The sequence below is a fragment of the Pseudorca crassidens genome, chromosome 11 (assembly GCF_039906515.1).
Source record: "Pseudorca crassidens isolate mPseCra1 chromosome 11, mPseCra1.hap1, whole genome shotgun sequence".
Lineage (NCBI taxonomy): Eukaryota > Metazoa > Chordata > Mammalia > Artiodactyla > Delphinidae > Pseudorca > Pseudorca crassidens.
The window spans coordinates 99913525-99933927 of record NC_090306.1 but is presented as its reverse complement, the minus strand read 5'-3'; the positions used below and the strand labels follow the sequence as shown (position 1 = coordinate 99933927).

The 20403-nt window shown below is 49.2% G+C and overlaps 1 protein-coding gene across 3 annotated transcripts in view; it reads left to right on the top strand.

The window, feature by feature from the left end:
- Positions 1-18813, top strand: part of ARFGAP3 (ADP ribosylation factor GTPase activating protein 3) — a 55069-nt gene extending 36256 nt beyond the window's left edge. For 2 of the 3 annotated variants that reach the window (XM_067698310.1, XM_067698309.1), the window contains exons 12-16: positions 2347-2478; positions 10301-10424; positions 11658-11748; positions 16405-16526; positions 17730-18813. In XM_067698310.1, coding sequence (XP_067554411.1) covers positions 2347-2478; positions 10301-10424; positions 11658-11748; positions 16405-16526; positions 17730-17747 — 487 coding nt within the window. In that variant the 3' untranslated portion in view covers positions 17748-18813. Of the gene's footprint in view, positions 1-2346; positions 2479-9230; positions 9381-10300; positions 10425-11657; positions 11749-16404; positions 16527-17729 lie in introns of those variants that run through there. The other variant, XM_067698311.1, reaches the window with a different exon arrangement.
- The last annotated feature ends 1590 nt before the right edge of the window (positions 18814-20403 follow it).

Here is a 20403-nt window from a genome sequence, read left to right as displayed (position 1 = left end):
CCCTCCCTCCTCCCCTCCCCTCCCTCCCCTCCCTCCTCCCCCTCCTCCCCCTCCCTCCTCCCCCTCCCTCCTCCCCCTCCTCCCCCCTCCTCCCCCTCCTCCCCCTCCTCCCCCTCCTCCCCTCCCCTCCCTCCTCCCCTCCCCTCCCTCCTCCCCTCCCCTCCCTCCTCCCCCTCCCCTCCCTCCTCCCTTCCTCTCCCTTCTCCCTCTCCCCCTCCTCCTCCTCCCCCTCCTCTCCCTTCTGCCCCTCCCCCTCCTCCTCCTCCCCCTCCTCCTCCCCCTCCTCCCCCTCCCCTCCCTCCTCCCCCTCCTCTCCCTTCTCCCCCTCCCCCTCCTCTCCCTTCTCCCCCTCCCCCTCCTCCTCCTCCCCCTCCTCCTCCCCCCCTCCTCCTCCCCCTCCTCCCCCTCCCCTCCCTCCTCCCCTCCCTCCTCCCCTCCCTCCTCCCCTCCCTCCTCCCCTCCCTCCTCCCCTCCCCTCCCTCCTCCCCCTCCTCCCCCTCCTCCTCCTCCAGGCAGCCTTTCAGTCCAACAGCAGCTCCATGAGAAACACTGCCCTATGCTTACATATCTCCCTGGGTTTCTGAGCTCAGATCAGTCAACCTCATAAGGGCAGGGTCTGAGTATGTCTCCTTGCCCAGTATCCTCACCCAGCAAGTGCCTGGCTCCTCATAGGTGCTTATTAAGTAGTTTTAAAATTCCTTATTGAATCGGTCCTAATTCTTTCACTTGGTCCCTTAGAAATATGTCCGTCAGATATTTGAAGGTAACTTTCCAGGCCAACAAGTGGATCACATCTTTCAAACCTTCTTTCTCAGACGTGACTTCGAGCCTCTTCGTTGTTCTGGTCTCTTCTCTGAACAGGGATTGGTTGTCTCTGTTCTCTGAGCAGAGCCCAGTGGCTCAGGCTCATCCGCTGATCAGCCGCAGGGAGAGCCTGGTCAGTTTCTAGCTGAAATCCAGATACGCTTTGAACACTGCGTGTTTTCCTTCCTGGAGAGAGAGGGCTAGTGTAACCAGCTTTGTTCTTAATGACCTCCTTGCCAGAGAATGCAGAAACCACATTCGGAAATTCTGCCTTTTTTCTATTATTCATATGAAGTCATACCATCTGCTTCAAACGGCAGGTTTATGCCCCCTCCTTTTTCTGTTTTTTTTCCTGCGAGAATAAAAGAGTATATTGAGTCTTTTCCCCCGCCCCCCATCTTAGCTCATGAACTCCTTATGCCCTCGGGGCTTGGCCCTCACCTTGTTTCCTGTGTGCTTCCATTCTTACTCTCTGCAGAAACCTTGGTGACATTTTTGAAGCCTCTGTGTTCTCTTCCTTCATCCTTCCTTTCCTCAGGCCCAAGCATTGGGATCCGCGTCTCTCTTCTGAACTTCGGGAACCACCTTTATAAGGAGTGCATGCCTGGCCGGGTTGTTTTCCACCCTAAGCGGTCCTGAACTCTGAGGTGGCACACGGTCACTTTCCACTGTGGCTCTGGCACGTCCGCCTCACCTGTCAATCTCTGTCCTGTTCCAGGCAAACCCTGCTGCTCTTGGTCAAAGGTTTTTCTCCCACCACTCAGGACCAAAAGCTGTCCCTGAGCCTTGCTCTCTCAGCGATGCCCTGCTCAGTGACGCTCAGCTAATGAAAGTGTAAACCCACCCAGAAGGCCAGCAGCTCCCCTGAGATGCTTACAGACAAAGCTCACGTCAAGCTCCAGACTGAAGAGCATCTCGGGGCGGTGGTCCCGTGACAGCGATTCCAGGAGAAGGCTTGTCAGCGTCACTTACACTGAGGGCTGCTTGCTGTTAGGGATGGTGCCTTATACCGTGGCTGACGTGGCCGGATTGGCAACAAAGAGCTCCTCGGATGGGCTTGAAGCATTATTTGTGACTAACCTATAGTGGGGTAGCACTCAAAGACGTCATGCGCTGTTGGGATAAGCTAGGTTACGCTGCAGTGAGAAATACTCCCCCCCCCACCCCCCCGCCCTGATCTTTAGGGCTTAACGCAATGATGGTTTGTCTCTCATTCGCTAAAGTCAGCTGAGGGTACAGGTGATTGTCCAGCTTACCTGTCCTTCTGGTGGAATCTTGATTGTCCAGGTGGATGGTGGTTTCACCTGCCCGAGGCTGAAGCACCTGGAAAACCCGACCTCTTCCATGCGGCGAGGGAAGAGAAGACTGGGCACCTGAAAGGCCTTGGAAATGACTCGCCTTATGTCTGCTCCTGTTGCACTGGCCAGATCACATGGCTGCCCCCAACTCCAAAGAGGCCGGGAAGGGCGGTCCCCATGCACCGGATGTGAGTGGACATCGGTCAGGTCCTCCAAAGTCACTGTTCTGCTCTCTCTCATACAGGTACTTTGACGAGCCAGTGGAGTTAAGGAGCAGTTCTTTTTCTAGCTGGGATGACAGTTCGGATTCCTTTTGGAAAAAAGAGACCGTCAAAGACACTGACATCATTCTAAAAACCACAGGCTACACAGACAGGTATGAATACCAGAGCAGTGGGATTGTAAATAGTGACTCTATGCATCTCTAGGGAAATTTTCTAACACTAGTAAATGATTTTGTTGTACTATTTCAAGAATATTCTTTGTATCCTGGTCTGTATTCTGACCTCACAGTTTTTCCTTTCCCAGAATGTCATATAATTGGAGGCATGCAGTAACCAGCCCTGTTAGACAGGCTTCTTTGACTTTTCGTAGTGCACTTGAGATTCATTCATGTTGCTGTGTTCCTCCATCTTTATTTTTGAGTCTGTTTATCCATTTACCTGTCAAAGAACTGTCTACAGTTTTTGGTGATTATGAATGAAGGGCTGTATAATGTATCGTCCAAACCAGGGAACTCTTTATAGAGTGCAGGGGGACAATGCTAGTATGTTGGGACAACAGGTGTGACCTGGGATTGTCCTCGGTGACTGGAAAGTACCGTCATCCTACTCATTTTGTATCCTGCGTAATGTGGAGCAGTGTCTTACGTGCATGACAATGTATTCAGTATTTACTAATTGATCCGTGGAACTGAAGAGTGAAATAACAGGCCTATTTTTTTTTTTTCGGTACACGGGCCTCTCACTGCTGTGGCCTCTCCCGTTGCGGAGCACAGGCTCCGGACGCACAGGCTCAGTGGCCATGGCTCACGGGCACAGCTGCTCCGCGGCATGTGGGATCTTCCCGGACCGGGGCACGAACCCGCGTCCCCTGCATCAGCAGGCGGACTCTCAACCACTGCACCACCAAGGAAGCCCAACAGGCCTATTTTAAATAGCAAAATTCATTCAAATGTTGTGTGGTTTGGATATTTATTCATTTTTCTAATTAGAATATCCAGCCTTTTCAAAGTGGCCTAAAATCCTTTTACAAAATTACTGCTGTTGGCTTTCTAAAAAGCGAAATGGCGTGTGCACACATTATAAATGAGAAGTGCGTTTGCCGTACCTCAAATCAGCTTAACCTGTTTTTGTTCTTTGTGCTGAGAACATTTAAGCTCTACTCTCTTCCCACAGTTCAAGTAACACTACAGGATTATTAACTATGATCACCATGCTGTACGTCAGATCCCCAGAACTTATTCATCTGATAAATGAAAGTTTGTACCCTTTGACCAACATCTGCCCCCATCTCCCTGGGAACCGCTATTCTGCTCTCTGTTTCTTTGAGTTCAACTTCTTCTTTTTTAGATTCTGCATCCAAGTGAGGACATACAGTATTTGTCTTTCTCTGGCTTCCTCCAGGTTCATCCATGTTGTCACAAATGGCAGGATTTCCTTCTTTCTTTTTTATAGCAGAATATTATCCCATTGTATATCATACTACATTTTCTCTATCCGTTCACCCATTGACGGATACTTAGGCTGCTTCCATATCTTGCCTATTGTGAATAATGCGGCCATGCACATGGGGCTGCAGAGATCTCTTCATGATACTGACTTTGTTTCCTTCAGACATATATACCCAGAAGTGGGATCATATGGTAGTTCTACTTTTAATTTTTTTATGAACTCCCACACTGCTTTCCATGTGACTATACTAATTTCCATTCCCAACAGTGGTATACAAAGGTTCCCTTTTCTCCAGTCCTCACCATCACTTATCTCATGTCTTCTTGACAATAGCCATCCTAACAGGTGTGAGGGGGTATATCTCACTGTGGTTTTGATTTCCATTTCTCTGATCATCACTGATGTTGAACACCTTTTCATATACCTGTTGGCCTTAAACTTCCCTCTTAGTACTGCTTTTGCTATATCCCGTAAGTGTTTCCATTTTTATTTGTTTTAAGATATCCTTTTTTTCTTTTAAATTGAAGTAAAGTTGATTTACAATATTGTGTTAGTTTCTGGTGTACAGCAAAGTGATTCAGATAGATAGATAGATAGATGCAACTGAATATGTAAGAATATATATATATATTCTTTTTCATATCCTTTTCCATTATAAGTTATTATAAGGTATTGAGTGTAGTTCGCTGCGCTTTATAGTAGGACGATGTTGTTTCTCTATTTTATTTTATTTTTTAGAAAATTGGTGGGATTTTTTTTTTTATTATTTTTTTTTATTTTTGGCTGCATTGGGTCTTCATTGCTGTGTGTGGGCTTTCTCTAGTTGCAGTGAGCAGGGGCTACTCTTCGTTGTGGTGTCTGGGCTTCTCACTGCAGTGGCTTCTCTTGTTGCAGAGCATGGACTCTAGGTGCACGGGCTTCAGTAGTTGTGGCACGTGGGCTCAATAGTTGTAGCTCATGGGCTCTAGAGCGCAGGCTCAGTAGTTGTGACGCACGGGCTTAGTTGCTTCGCAGCATGTGAGATCTTCCTGGACCAGGGCTCAAACCCGTATCCCCTGCATTGGCAGGCGGATTCTTAACCACTGTGCCACCAGGGAAGCCCTCTATTTTACATTGATATGTAGTAGTGGTATCTGTTAATCCCAAACTCCTAATTTATCCCTTCCCCCAGCTTTCCCCTTTGGTAACCTTAAATTTGTTTTCTTTTTTAGTGAGTCTGTTTGTTTTGTAAATAAGTTCATTTGTATCATCTTTTTTAGATTCCACGTGTAAGTGATATCATATGAAATTTGGCTTTCTCTGTCTGACTTTCTTCACTTAATATGATAATCTCCAGGTCCATCCATGTTGCTGCAGATGGCATATTTCATCCTTTTTTATGGCTGAGTAGTATTCCATTGCATACATATAAACCACATCTTCTTTATCCATTCATCTGTCAATGGACATTTAGGTTGCTTCCACGTCTTGGCTATTGTAAATAGTGCTGCTATGAACACTGGGGTGCATGTATCTTTTAGAATTAGAGTTTTTGCCTTTTCTGTATATATGCCCAGGAGTAGGATTGCTGGATCATGTGGTAGCTCTATTTTTAGTTTTTTAAGGAACCTCCATACTGTTCTCCATAGTGGCTGCACCAACTTACATTCCCATCAACAGTGAAGGAGGGTTCCTTTTTCTCAACACCCTCCAGCAATTATTATTTGTAGACTTTTTGGTGATGGCCATCCTGACCAGTGTGAGGTGATACCTCATTGTAGTTTTGATTTGCGTTTCTCTAGCAATTTGTGATGCTGAGCATCTGTGGATGTGCCTGTTGGCCATCTGTATGTCTTCTTTGGAGAAATGTCTATTTCTGCTCATTTTCTGATTGGGTTGTTTGTGGGTTTTTTTGATATCGAGCTGTAGGAGCTGTTTTGTATATTTTGGAAATTAAGCCCTTGTTGGTCGCATCACTTGTAAATATTTTCTCCCATTCTGTGGGTTGTCTTTTCATTTTGTTTATAGTTTCCTTTACTGTACAAAAGCTTATAAGTTTGATTAGGTCCCATTTGTTTACTTTCGCTTTTATTTCTTTTGCCTTGGGAGACTGACCTAAGAAAACATTGGTACAATTTATGTCAGAGAATGTTTTGCCTATGTTCTCTTCTAGGAGTTTTTCGGTGTCATGTCTTATATTTAAATCTTTAAGCCATTTTGAGTTTATTTTTGTGTATGGTGTGAGGGAATGTTCTCCTCCATTGATTTACAGCATCCAGCTTTCCCAACACCACTTGCTGAAGAGACTGTCTTTTCTCCATTGTATATTCTTGGCTCCTTTGTTGAAGATTGTGTTTGCAGATATCCTTTAATTCCCCTTTTGGTCTCTTCTTGGACCCGTTGGTTGCTCAGGCGTGTGCTGTTTAATTTCCACCTATTTGTGGAGTTTTCACTTTTCCTCCTGTTATTGATTTCTACTTTCATACTCCTGTGGTTGGAAAAGATACTTAACGTGATTTCAACCTTCTTAAATTTCTTAAGACCTAAATATCATTCAGATTTGTGTGTGACTTAGCCCGTGATTCATCCTGGAGAATGTTCTGTGTGTGCTTGAGAATGTGTGTTCCGCTGCTATAGGATGGAACGTCCTGAATATGTCTTTTGTTCCATTTGGTTCAAGTCCAGTTTTCCTTATTGATTTTCTGTCTGGATGATCTGTCCATCGTTGAAAGTGGGATATTAAAGTCCTCTATTATTATTGCAGTACTGTCTATTTCTCCCTTCAGATCTGTTAATATTTGCTTATTATATTTAGGTGTTCCTGTGTTGGGTGCATAAATATTTGCCGTTGTTATATCCTCTTGATGAATTGACCCTTTAATCATTCTATAAAGACCTTTGTCTCTTGTTACAGTTTGTGACTTAAAGTCGGTTTTGTCTGATATGAGTATGGCTCTCCCTGCTCTCTTTTGGTTTCCATCTGCATGGAATAGCTTTTTCCATCTCTTTACTTGCAGCCTATGTGTGTCCCTAAAGCTGAAGTGAGTCTCCTACAGGCAGTATATAGTTGTATCTTGTTTTTGTTTTTGTTTTTTTTTAATCCATTCAGACACTCTGTGTCTTTTGATTGGAGAATTTAATTTGTTTGCATTTAAAATAATTGTTGAGGGCTTCCCTGGTGGCGCAGCGGTTGAGAGTCTGCCTGCCGATGCAGGGGACACAGGTTTGTGCCCCGGTCCGGGAAGATCCCACATGCTGCGGAGCGGCTGGGCCCGTGAGCCATGGCCACTGAGCCTGCGCATCCGCAGCCTGTGCTCCGCAACGGAAGAGGCCACAACAGTGAGAGGCCCGCGTACCACAAAAAAAAAAAAAAAAAATTGTTGATAGTTAAGGATGTACTATTGCCATATCTCATTAACTGTTTCTTGGCTGTTTTTGTAGCTCTTCTATTTGTTGCTTCCTCTCTTGCTGTCTTCCTTTGTGATTTGATGATTTTCCATAGTGGTATGTTTTGATTCCTTTCTCTTTTTCTTTTGTGTTTCTACTATAGGTTTTTGCTTTGTGATTACCATGAGGCTTACATAAAACATCTTACAGTTATAGCAGTCTATTTTAAGCTAATAACAATTTAACTTAGATTGCATACAAAATCTCTACTTTTACTCTCCTTCCCTACATTTTATGTTTTTCATGTCATAATTTACATCTTTTTATATTGTGTATCCACTAATAAATTACTGTAGCTATCGTTGTTTTTACCGCTTTTGTCTTTTAACCTTTATACTAGAGTTAAGTGATTTATACACCACTATTACAGTATTAGAGTGTTCTGAATTTGGCTATATGCTTACCTTCACCAGTGAGTTTTATACTTTCCTATGTTTTCATGTTACTGATTAGCATCCTTTCATTTTAGCTTGAAGAGCTCCTTCTAGCATTTCTTGTAGGACAAGTCTGGTGGCTGGCAGTTGTGTTTGTGTTTGTTTTTCCAGCACTTTGAATATATCATCCCACTATATTCTGGCCGTCAGGATTTCTGCAGAGAAATCTGCTTATAGCCTTACAGGGCTTCCATTTTATAGAATGAGTTTCTTTCTCTTGCTGCTATCAAAATTCTCTCTTTGTCTTTGATTTTTGACAGTTTTATTATATATTTCTTGGTGAAGATTTCTTTGGGTTGAATCTGTTTGGGGACCTATGAGCTCCATGTATCTGGATGTCCACATCTCTCTCCAGATTTGGGAAGTTTTTAGAGATTATTTCTTTAAATAAGCTTTCCGCCCCTTTCTTCCTCTCTTCTCCTGGGACTCCCACAATGCATGAATTGTGTTCTTGATGGTGTCCCATAATTGACATAGGCTTCTTTGCTCTTTTTCTTGTTTTCTTTCTTCTCTTCTGACTGGATAATTTCAAATGGGTTGTCTTCAAGTTCACAGATTCTTTCTTCTGCTTCAGTGGTCTGCAACCTTTTTGGCTCCAGGGACCAGTTTCGTGGAAGACAATTTTTCCACGGCCCGGGATTCGGGGGTGGGGGGTGGTTTCAGGATGGTTCAAGCGCACTACCTTTATTGTGTACTTTATTCCTATTATTATTACATTATAATATATAATGAAATAATTATACAACTCACCATAATGCAGAATCAATGGGAGCCCTGAGCTTGGTTTCACTTGCCACTCACTGACAGGTTTTGTTTTGTTTTTCAAATTTATTTATTTTACCTATTTACTTATTTATTTTTTATTTTTGGCTGCGTTTGGTCTTCACTGCCACGTGCCAGCCCTCTTCCAATTGTGGCGAGCAGGGCCACTCTTCACTGCAGTGCACAGGCCTCTCAACACAGCGGCCTCTCTTGTTGCAGAGTATGGGCTCCAGGTACGTGGGCCTCAGTAGCTGTGACCCGTGGGCTCCAGAGTGCAGGCTCAGCAGTTGTGGCACACGGGCCCAGATGCTCCACGGCACACGGGATCCTCCCAGACCAGGGCTCAAACCAGTGTCCCCTGCACTGGCAGGCGGACCCTCAACCACTGTTGCCACCAGGGAAGTTCCCACTGACAGGGTTTTGATGAGTCTGCAAGCAATTGACTTATTATGGTTTCTGTGCAGTCAGACCTCCCTGCTAATGATAATGTGTATTTGCAGCCGCTCCCCAGCGCTAGCATCACCACCTCAGCTCTACCTCAGATCATCAGGAATTAGATTCTCATAAGGAACGCACAACCTAGATCCCTCCCACGTGCAGTTCTGGTTCGAACCTACTGGGTTCATGCTCCTATGCGAATCTAATGCCGCCGCTGATCTGACAGGAGGCGGAGCTCAGACGGTAATGCGAGCGATGGGAAGCGGTTATGATTTCTATCTCTGTGTTGAACTTCTCATTTTATCTGTGTATTATTTCCCTGATTTTATTGAGGTGTCTATGTTCTTGTAGGTTGATGAGCTTCCTTAAAACAATTATTCTGAATTCTTTGTCAGGCAATTCTTTGGGATCAGTTACTGGAAAATTATTGTTTCCCTTGGTGGTATCATGTTTCCTTGGTTTTTCATGTTCCTTGGAGTCTTGTGTTGCTGTCTTTGCATTTGAAGGAGCCATCGCCTCCTCCAGTCTTTAGTGCCTGGCTTTGGGTGAGCAATGCCTTCAGTAGTCAGCCCTGCTGGAGATGCGGAGGCTTACTCAGACCTTTGCTATGGATGCATTCACTCCACACTTCTTATTCCTCTTGGGGGTGACATCTCAGGATGGTATGTCTTTTCTCAGTCCCACAGAGCAGGGCCAGGTGCTGAGAGCCTCCTGCTTGCTCTCCCCAGGGTGGTGCCCTGAAATGCTCGGGTTGCTGTGCCCTCTGTGAATCCCAGAGTTGGGCTGACTTTTGCACATGCTCACTTTCTGTCTGCAAAGGCTTGCCCTCACCATCCGCAGGGGCATGTGCAGGGAGCCAGCTGTGGGGCCAAAGGTGCATGGGTGAGGCATGCAGAGCGTTGGAGGGCCAGTTGGGGGCTCCCCAGGCAAAGCGTATCCAGTGGTTTGTGAGCAGGCCTCCTCGTGGAGTTCGGGAAGTGGTTAGTGGAATGCACACAGCTTTGATGAGTTCTGAGCCCTGGCTGCTCTGCTTCCAGCCTCCGCAGCCCCTAAGCTGTGTCAGTCACCTCAGTATCCTGGGTGGGATGAGAAAGAAAGAGGCACCCTTGGCAATGTCCCACACAGCTGGGGAGACCAGGCACCCGCTCACCACCCTCTCACCTTCCCCCGTGGGAGAAATTGCAGGCCCCGTGGATCCCTCTTGGCACTGAGCTGTGCTGCCTTGGAGGAGGAGTGACATGGGCCCAGTGAAACTATTCCTCTTACCCTCTTTAATGCATCCAGTCTCGGATTTTTTGCTCCAGCAGTGTGCTGGACCCTCTCTGCCGGACTCCTGGACTCCCACAAAGGCATTCTCATCTGTGGGTGATTGTCAAAACCAGTGTTCTCTAAGGGGTAATGGGAGAAAACTCCTATTTCATCATCTTACTGACGTCATTCCTGTTTTGGCTGTTGCTAACTGTAGACCTACTGCTCGCCGCAAGCCAGACTATGAGCCAGTTGAAAATACAGATGAGGCCCAGAAGAAGTTTGGCAACGTCAAAGCCATTTCCTCAGATATGTACTTTGGAAGACAAGCCAAAGCTGACGTAAGTGCCCAGGGAGTTTCTGTGTGGTCCCCACAGAGCAGGAAGCCAGCAGGGCCACGGGAGGTGTGGGAGGAGGTGCTGGATGCTGAGTGAGATGGAGTCAGGCTGCAAGGGACCCCTGTCCCCAGAGTGCTGGAGCAGGACTCGAGCCCAGGTCTTTCTGACTAATCGCCCCACTTTGCCGCTCCAGCTAGAGGAGTGATGGGAAGGCAGGGACAGTGTCTCATCTTTCTCTCATTCCTTTCTCAGTGTTTTGAATAGCCATCCATTCGATACCTTTTGAGTAAATTTCAGGAGATTTTTGATACACCTGTAATTTACTTAGCAATTTTTTAACCATAGTTAAATGAAGTATACAGATAGATTCTCGAGGGTAGGTATATTTATTTTCAGAAAAGAGATTATTGCCTCTTTTCTCAGAAATGTTAATGAGCTTATCTTAGCGGAGTCTGGCTAAGCAGTAAGACTCAAATGGAAATGAGGAGCTTAAAGGTTTCCTTTTAATTGTGAAGCACTAATGTGCTTACGCAAAACTCTTAGAGATACGTGTTATTACTAGGCTTCCTGCACGATACAGAGAATAATTATTTCCTAAAGTACCGATTTTATTTTGTAGCAGTAGAAATTCCACTAGCTTTTTTTTTTTTTTTTTTTTGCGGTACGCGGGCCTCTCACTGTTGTGGCCTCTCCCGTTGCGGAGCACAGGCTCCGGACGCGCAGGCTCAGCGGCCATGGCTCATGGGCCCAGCAGCTCCGCGGCACGTGGGATCCTCCCGGACCGGGACACGAACCCGTGTCCCTTGCGCTGGCAGGCGGACTCCCAACCACTGCGCCACCAGGGAAGCCCTCCACTAGCATTTTGAGTGTATTTGGAGTTGCCACTTGGCTATTCTCCACCCACTAAAATCTGCCTTGTTTTAAAGTTGACAACATTCAAGTTCAGTTAGGAAATCACCTAAGGCTATTGGGAGAGAGCTTCTTGGAGCGGCCTTTCCTGGCAGCTGGGTGAGAGCAGCACATGACAGAGCTGTCACTGTCACTCTCCCTCTGGGTTCCCCTCCACTGACCGTTGTTGGCCGTGGCATTGTGCGTTCACCTGTCTGCTTGTGACCCGCAGGACGTGAGCGTCATGCCGGCCCCCAGCCCAGCCGTGATAGCTCCTCGGTGATTCTTTCTGCAGAATTGCTCATGGTGTTTGGAGCCTAATGTTTCTTTCCTCCTGGTCTTGTCTAGTATGAAACCAGGGCTCGGCTGGAGAGGCTTTCGGCAAGTTCCTCCATCAGTTCTGCTGACCTGTTTGATGAGCAGAGGAAGCAGACGGCAGGTAATGAGGCTGGTCTCCACCGTGTCTGCGGCATGAATACATTTCCTCTGGACAGGGCTTTGTACTTTACCAGGATTGTTAGCGGCCATTATTTGATGCTCCTATGGCCTCTGTAAGTCAGGCAGAGCAGAAGTTATTATTCCAGGCTTTGCATGTGAAGAGACCAAGTCATGGAATTTAAGCGACGTCCCCAAAGTTACCCGGCATGTCATCTCCCTGAACCATCGTCACGGGCGGTGGGGTGCCTAGCATGGTGTGAACCTGGTGTCTGGCTCGTGTGGTGTCACAGCCTTGGAGGGGACAGCCCTGGGCTTCCGTGTGACAGGACCCACTCCCTAACTGTGAGACCTGGGGGATTTCAGGTCACCTTCAGCCTCGGTCTCCTCCTCTGTAAAATGGGTGGGTAATATCCATACCTACCTCACCAGTTTGTACTGAGGCTGAAATGAGGTCCTTTATGTAAAGTGTCACCTCGGGGTCTGGCACATGGCAGGCCCTCCCAGGCCCCTCCCGGACCCCAGGGGTAGTCAGAGCAGATAGAACAGGTGAGTCCACCAGCCTCCGCCTCCCAGGGGAGACAGAATGGGGCTTTGGAGCCAGGCAGGTGGAGAGGAGGGTCCAGACCCCGATGAGGAGATGTCTGGGCCCCCCCCAGGGAGTAAGCCTCAGCACACAGGCCCGTCACGGGCGTCCAGAACCAAGCACCTCTCTGCTTGTCCCTCTGACCCTGAGCCATAGGAAAGCCGTGTTCCAGTCCCAGTCAGCCCCAAGTCAGGCCTCGGGGGTAAGGGGAGGGCCACGTGTCCCCCTTATGTCACGGCCGACATTCAAGGAGCAGGGTCCTCTGCGGTCATTTCAGGAGCCCACTCGTCAGCAGGAGCACCCAAGCGGGGGGGGATCTCCAAGGCCTTCAAGGCCCGGGACCACCTGCACCCCTTGTCTCCCGTCCTGGAGGAGCTGGGCGTGGGCATGGAGGGACCCCACGCGGGCGGCCGCTGGGCCTTGCAGCCACAGAGAACAACTGTTTTCTGAGCCCAGAGAGAAACAGCCCCAACAGAGAAGGTCATGGGGGAGACCCGAATGCCTGGGGCCTTCCATGTTGGGGTTTGGGGGCGTTTCAAGAGCCACCGTGGCCCCCGGGGTGAAGCGGGCGCTGCCCGGCTGCTGTGCTGCAGTGAGAGGGAGGGTTCTAGCCAGGTGGGTGGACCAGAGACCTGCGGGACACAGGCCCGGTGCGCGGCCCCTGGGCAGGGAGCGTCCTAGGCCGCCCTCTGGCCTCCAGCAGGAGCAGCTGCTTTCTGACGGGCCGTTTCCTGCACTGGGCCTGGGTTGGGGCAGGTGTGGCTCACGGACTTGTGTTCTCATATGCGAACTTTCGGTGTCCTGGCCTCTTGTCAGGGCATTTCCTTGTGCGGCCGCCCCTGGCAGAGGGGTGCTCGGCTTCTGTGGAGGCCTCCCAGGGTCCCGCCTCTGCCCCCCGTGGGTCAGTGCTGGGCTACCTCATGGGCGCCCTGGCACAGGGGCAGGGCAGTCCAGAGAACCTAACAGGTTGAATCTCACCCCTGGCCGTGTTTGTTTTTGTAATTCAAGTTACTGGAAGTTTCACTCTGAAACATTATTGTTTGTTTAAAAAAACCTTTCAGGGCTTCCCTGGTGGCGCAGTGGTTGAGAGTCCGCCTGCCGATGCAGGGGACACGGGTTTGCGCCCTGGTCCGGGAAGATCCCACATGCCGCGGAGCGGCTGGGGCCGTGAGCCATGGTCGCTGAGCCTGTGCGTCCGGAGCAACGGGAGAGGCCACAGCAGTGAGAGGCCCGCGTACCGCCAAAAAACAAAAAAAAAAACAACCTTTCAGAGATCAAATGAGCAGCATTTCCAATTGTTGAAGGAAGGCTGCAGCCAGCGATGACGTTTACCTTCCTGTCCCCTTTCAGAGAACAAAGGTCCATTGATTTTTTTTTGGCCCTCTGTGGGTCCCAGACAGGCTCCTGTCCTGGGGACTCGCAGCCCTGATAGGACCATCCTGGGGTGCGAGGCTGCCCAGGGACCCTCAGCCCCTCCCCAGCGGCCAGTGGTCCTGCTTGCAGCACCTGCCCTCCCTCCCCCTCCCTCCTCCATCCCAAACCCAGATGGTTCAGACCACGATTACCCTCATTCTGCATCTCTCATCAGATGCCTTTAATAACTGCTCTAAATGCAAGTGCACTGAACACTGATCATTAAATATTTACTTTTTATTCAGAGTGCATTTCAGCAAAGAGCAAAAGCGGTTTTAAGGGAGTATTCTGTGTTCCTTATCTTAAATGTTTCCCCATCCGTGAAATATCAGTGCCACTGGGTAGATCACCTTTATAATTTCTTCAGGGTTAAGGGGAAGATTTCTCCAAATTAGAAATGCCTCCTGGTACTTCCTGGGGGCGTGCTTTAACCCTGGCTTTGCTCCGAGCCCGCTCCCTTCCACGGTCTGGGAGGGAGTAGATGAGGAGCACACGTAAGCATCCACAGCCGGCACAGTGCCCGTCCCTGCCGTCACTCCAGAGCAGGGTCGGTTGGGGGACGGGGGACGGCCATCGCTGGGCACTGCCTCCGAGGGAGCCACTCAGGCTCAGAGGGAACCAGATGACAGAGCAGAGGTGGCTTTGTTCTTTGTTGAGAGCAGTGTCGGAACAGAAGAAGCTGGAAACCCAGCTTGCCCCTCTGGTGCATTTCTTTCCAAAACCTGGTCCTGATCATTTGAGTCTGAACGGGGCCACCCGGGAAGCCCAGGGCACTGCGGACGGACACCTCTGTCCGGGCTCGGGGCGCACTGCCCAGGGTCGTAGGGGCTCCTGGCGCGTTTGCTGTTGTCCCTGGGTCTCGAGGCTCCCTGGAGGCACCTCGGCCACTCTCTCCTTTCCTCCTGGCTCTGGCCCGGGGTCCAGGAGCCTGGCCTCTTTGGGCCTGTCGGCCTCCAAAGCACTGACTTCAGTCGGCCGTCGGGCGGTTTTGTTTGGTGATTTGCTGAACATATTTGTCACACGTCACAGCTGTGCGGTGCTGTCGCCAACCAGGTTCAGTTACACAAACCGGAGTCTTGTCAACCTGAGCGAAAAGAAGGGGCGTCTGTGCGCCCGAGTGGAGCAGCCACCGCAGCGCTTTGCCTCCACGTTAAACCTCCTGCCTCAGCTGTGCTCCCTCCTTTCTCAGCGTTTCTCGAGTTGGAAGCCTGTAAGTGGAGGCGCTTCTGCTGAGGTCACGTCCGCTGACCTCTGGGGCACAGCCCCCTCGCCGCTCCGGACCTCGCCACGCCATGGAGCAGCTGTGACTGGCCCTTTGCGCCCAGGATGTCACACTAGCTCTTCATTTCCTCTCAGATTCATCTTACCGGCTGGTAGCACCCACCGTGCTGGGCTTTGAACCCAAGTCCCGTCACTGGGCTGGGCTAGGCTGTCGCTCTGTCATTGGCAAAGGGCTACAAGACTCTAAAATGTCACGAGGGGCAGAGAGGAGAAGCAGCCGCACCTGTGGCCCCTCCCCGAGTGCTGGGCACGGGATGGCGCTGTGGGAAGACACACTGTCTCTCCGGGGTGGCGTCCGTGCCGGAGGGTAAATGCGTGCCTCCTATTTGGTTCTTGGAAAGGGACCTGGCTTCTGCTGCTGCTTAAGGGGCAGGCGGGTGTAGAGTGACCTGCGGAGCCGAGGGGCAGCTGGGCTGGCTCCCTGGAGGCTCTGCAGGGTTGGCGTTCTCTCACAAAGTCTCTGAGCCCCTCCGGCACCTTTTCACAGCTGTGTGACAAAAGTGCGCCACAGAAGCCCATCTGTCAGCTCTAGGGACCCCTTTATGTGTGACACCTCTGATGCGCTTCACCTGTGTGCAAAATGCTGCTGTGCTGGGACAACCAAAACTTCAGCAGCAGAAACCCAGCCGACAGCGGCCTCGGGGAGGGGGAGGGGTCGGCCGGCCCTGCTGAGTCCGCAGACAGCCCCACCCACCCCTCTGCCTTTCCTCCTGGGGTGAGCCTCCTCCCGCACTGCCAGAGGCTTCCTCCTTCTCTCCTTGAGGAGGGAGTGGGAGGGGGACAGCCCTAGTCACAGACAGCTACAGCGTCGCCTCCCCCCCCCCACTAACCCCAGAGCAAGCAAACGGCTCCCCTCCCTTGAGAATGCGGGAATCCAGGAAGGCTCTGATTGGCTAGGTCTGGGTCACGTGCCCATGCATGGTTTAGGGGGCTGGGGGAGAGACCTCCCGCAGAGGAGGAGGGCTTTTACCAAAAGGGGGAAGAGATGCTGAGTCCAAAAAACCCACAGATGTCCGCCCATCTGCCATTTACTGAGTACTTCTCTGTCAGGTCTTGTGTTAAGTGCCTGGAGGAAACGGGCCCAGAGAGGGTAAGGAACCTCTCCAAAGGCACACAGCTTGGAAGTGGCAGTGCCAGTATTTGAACCCGTGGTGGTCTTAAGACCTAGTGCTGCATCTTCTCTCACCGTGGGGTCTTGCAGCTGCTTCATGGTAGGGCTGGCGCTGAAACCCACCGCAGGCTCCTTTTCCCTTAACCACAGCTGCTGCTTATGGGCAGCTGGAGGGGAGGGGAGCCGAGTTCTCCAAAGCCATCGGGTCCCTGGGCACTGGCTGTGCCATCCCTGCGGTAGTGACGAGCCAGTGTCTGCTCTGTGTGCAGGAAACTACAACCTCACGAGCATGCTGCCCACGGCCCCCGACATGGCCCAGTTTAAGCAGGGAGTGAGATCCGTTGCTGGAAAGCTCTCCGTCTTTGCTAACGGAGTCATGACTTCGATTCAGGTTAGTGAAACGGGGATGACGTTAACTGAGTTTGATGGTGGGTTCATAGTTTTGAAAATGAGATTCGGACCACTCTTCAACTGCTGGAAAGTCAGATTTTATATTATTGATTTATATGTTTGCTACAGTGTAACCCAGGACACCATGAAAACCAGAAATTATAATTTCATATTTGTTTAAATTTTCTAAGTTATGACTCTAGAGGAATTGTTACAGGAATTGTCATGATCATGACCTACTTTTTTCCTCTATTGAAACAGAAATATTAAGAAGAAAATAAAAAATTACCCATAACCCCCCCTCCCAGGGCAGACTTCTGTTAATATTTGGTTTATTCTATGTTGATTCTAGGTTTCTGTGCAGATACCTGTTTAAAATTTGTAAAGGATTATCTTGTGTCTGTGGTTTTGCACCCTCTTTTTCCTTCATGATGTTTTGTTATGAGCACTTACGTGTAGTTAAAAAGTCTTCAGAAACCACATTCTGTTGAGTGAAAATAGATGTAATTTATTTAAATATTCCCCGAGTTGGGTATTTAGATTGTATTTCAGTCTTTTAAATGAGGCAGGAGTGGAACGTGCTCACGTATAATGCTTTAAGGCCGGCTCTGATTATACGAAGGCGACTTTGTGAACCTTCTTGCTTACCTCCCGTTATTTTAGGACGCTATTGATAACGTGAAACATGGCTGTAGGGAGTAGGACCTAATCGACGTGGACTCTGCTGCCGCTAAAGGGGGCTCCCGGGTTGGGGAGGTGCCCCCACTGTGGAGAGCTCCGCGGCCCTGGGGCTCCTGCTGTGGGTGACACAACCTTTGGTTAGAATTCGCAGAGCTCTTTCACGTCCCTTAGGGCAGCCGAGCCCACACAGTCCTTCCGCGGAGGTGACATCCCTATTTTTTATAGGTGATCATGCCCAGTTTATGGATTGAAAAACAGAGGCACAGAGAGGTTAAGGTGCTCCTGCAAGATCCCTCCGCTGAACCAGAATTTCAGGGTTCCTCTGTCCCCCCATCACACCTGCCCCCTGGAGGGCTCACCATGGGGCCCTGCACCCCTCACCGTCTTTCCCACAGCCCAGGGGCCGCAGCGCAGGCGCCAGGAGCTCCCGGTTCCCACTTCCTCGGGTGCGGGTTCCCGTCGCTGCGGCACCCGTTTTGGTGACGCTGATAGTCGTAAACTTTCGTGTTGGTTCTTTCTGTAGGATCGCTATGGTTCTTAATACTGACGTTGCGATATGTATTTCCTGGAGAAATTCCTCTTTAAATGAACCAGTGACCACATCACAGACTGCAGTGAAGACCAGCCAGTTTTGTGGATTGTTTTGCTACTTTTTCACAGGGTATACATACATTCCTGATTTTTAATATTTCTTTTGAGAAATTGTTATTTTTGGTGTAGTAGAAGCTTCCCTGCGATTTCTGTTTTGCGTGACTTCCTGCACACACCTTCCTTCTGGCATATCCGTGCACACCCCTGCTTAATTTCCTTGGACTCTTTGGTTCCAACAGCTGGGGGTCTGGAAACAAGGGCTCCTCCACCTCTCCTTGGGGGCCGGGGGGGGGGAGGGTCTCAGTGCTGTGAGGCTCATGGGCTAAGGGTTACCAGCATCAGCTGATACGAGGAGGGCCTGGAGAAATAAAATTCACGACATATATTTCATTAAAAAGGGAGCAAAGAATAAAAACAAAAGACCAAAAATGGCTGGTGTCTAATTTGAGATTGCTTCGTTTATATTTCCACATGTTAAGGTGATTTCAAAATCATGTTTAAAGACATCTGTCCCTTTGAAATTGTTTATTTTGGATGATCGAGAAATTTAAAAATAATTTTCAGTGAGTGCTTTTAACAGCCTAAGCTTTGCACTGCCAAGCAAATTAATCTTTTGACAAGGTGTTGCTGTTTGAATTTATGAGAAATGTAAGATGAGAACTCCCTAAGTGCATTTATAAATCGATAGAGTGTACAGAAGTAAAAATGAATAAGGTAAGAAGACACACCCACAGAAAATATTCCAGTACATGGGAAAATAATCATTGTAATTGGGTAGTTTTCTTAACATTTTTTATCTTAATCTTGGTTTTCAAAATATTACAGAATGTGTACAAATGAATAAAAGAAAAATAATTTGGCTGTGTTTTAGACAGCATTAGAATATATTGTTCAGCACATTAAAATATATTTGAAATTTGATGAACCAGAAATGTGGTTTCAACTGAATATTTTGTGAATTTTTCTTAAAAGCTCAAATTTGTAGACTTCTAAATATAATAAACAGTTGTGGCAGATCGTGTTGCCTACTTTTTTTTTTTAACGAAAGCTTTCCTGATGAATCATAAATCAGGGCTCGTGGTGTAACATTGGTGCGCACTTGATTAGCTCGTAATTCCAGATGGATCTGTTTTTAGTGTGTGTGTGAGGCCTGAGGTGCAGCTGTCCTGAACTGAGGTGTTGTCCGTAGCGCCGGAGCAGGGCGGGAGCCCTTGTTGGAAGTGAGGTCACCTCCACTGACCTCTGGGGCACAGCTCCCTCGCCACTCCCTCGCAGAGTGGCATCTTTCAAGCCCAAAACGCTGCTCTAACAAGGTGCCACAGCCCAGGCAGCCTAAACGGTGGAATGTACTTTCTCACAGTCCTGGAGGCGAGAAGTGCAGGCTCAGGGTGGCTTTGGAAGGGACTCTTTCCTGGGCTTGCAGACAGCTGCCTTCTCTTCTGTGTCTCATCCGGCCTTTCCTCGGAGAGAGCCAGAGGTCCCTCTGTTGTCTCTTCCCCTTATTATAAGGGCACAGTCCTGTGGGATCTGGGCCCCTTTAACCTTAATTATCTCCGTAAAGGCCCCATCTCCAAATGCAGTCATGTTGAACTTTAGGGGGACACAGTTCCGTCCATAACAGTGTCCATGAGACGCTCCCACACTGAGTTAGCCCTGCTCCAGGCTGGGGCCTGGGCTCAGTCCACCTGCAGGAAAACCTCTGAGCAGGTTATGTTCCCATTTTACGGAGGGAGCGAGTGAGACTCAGTGAAAGGTCCTACCCCCGACTCTGAATGTGGCCTTGCTTTTCTCCATCATTGAACTTCCTCACACGAAGGGCCTCTGGACCGCAGGGCCGGGGCTGGCAGGAGCCCCATCTGGGTGGGCTCGCCCCACCTCACAGCACTACCCGCCCCATGGTGTTTTGCTTCGTAATCAATTTGCATGAGTTCTTCAAATAGTAAAGATGTTAGTTAATAATTGTTCTAACAAATCACATTTGGGATCTATTGATTAAAAAAGAAAATGGTGGGCTTCCCTGGTGGCGCAGCGGTTAAGAATCCGCCTGCCAATACAGGGGACACGGGTTCAAGCCCTCGTCTGGGGAGACCCCACATGCCGCAGAGCAACTAAGCCTGTGCGCCACAACTACGGAGCCTGCACTCTGGAGCCCGCGAGCCACAACTACTGAGCCTGCGTGCCGCAACTACTGAAGCCCGGCTGCCTGGAGCCCATGCTCCACAACAAGAGAAGCCACCACAATGAGAAGCCCGTGCACCACAACGAAGAGTAGCCCCCGCACGCCACAACTAGAGAAAGCCCGCGCGCAGCAACAAAGACCCAAAGTAGCCAAAAGTAAATTATAATTTTTAAAAAAAGAAAGTAAATGGTGATATGACAGTCCAAGGACCTGAAGGAAACTGGCCGAGACTGGGCTGTAGGGTTAAGCAGTGGTGCTTTGAAAAAGATATTTATTATGCTTTTGTTCTTGAGAGCAAAGCCAGTGAGGGCCAGGAATTTCTGTGCAATTGGGAAAAGCAAAGGGAGAGACAGGGGAAGGGGAACGGGATGTTTTACCAGAACAAGCTCTCTGTGAAAATGCAGCATTTTCTGATCACCTTAAAGAG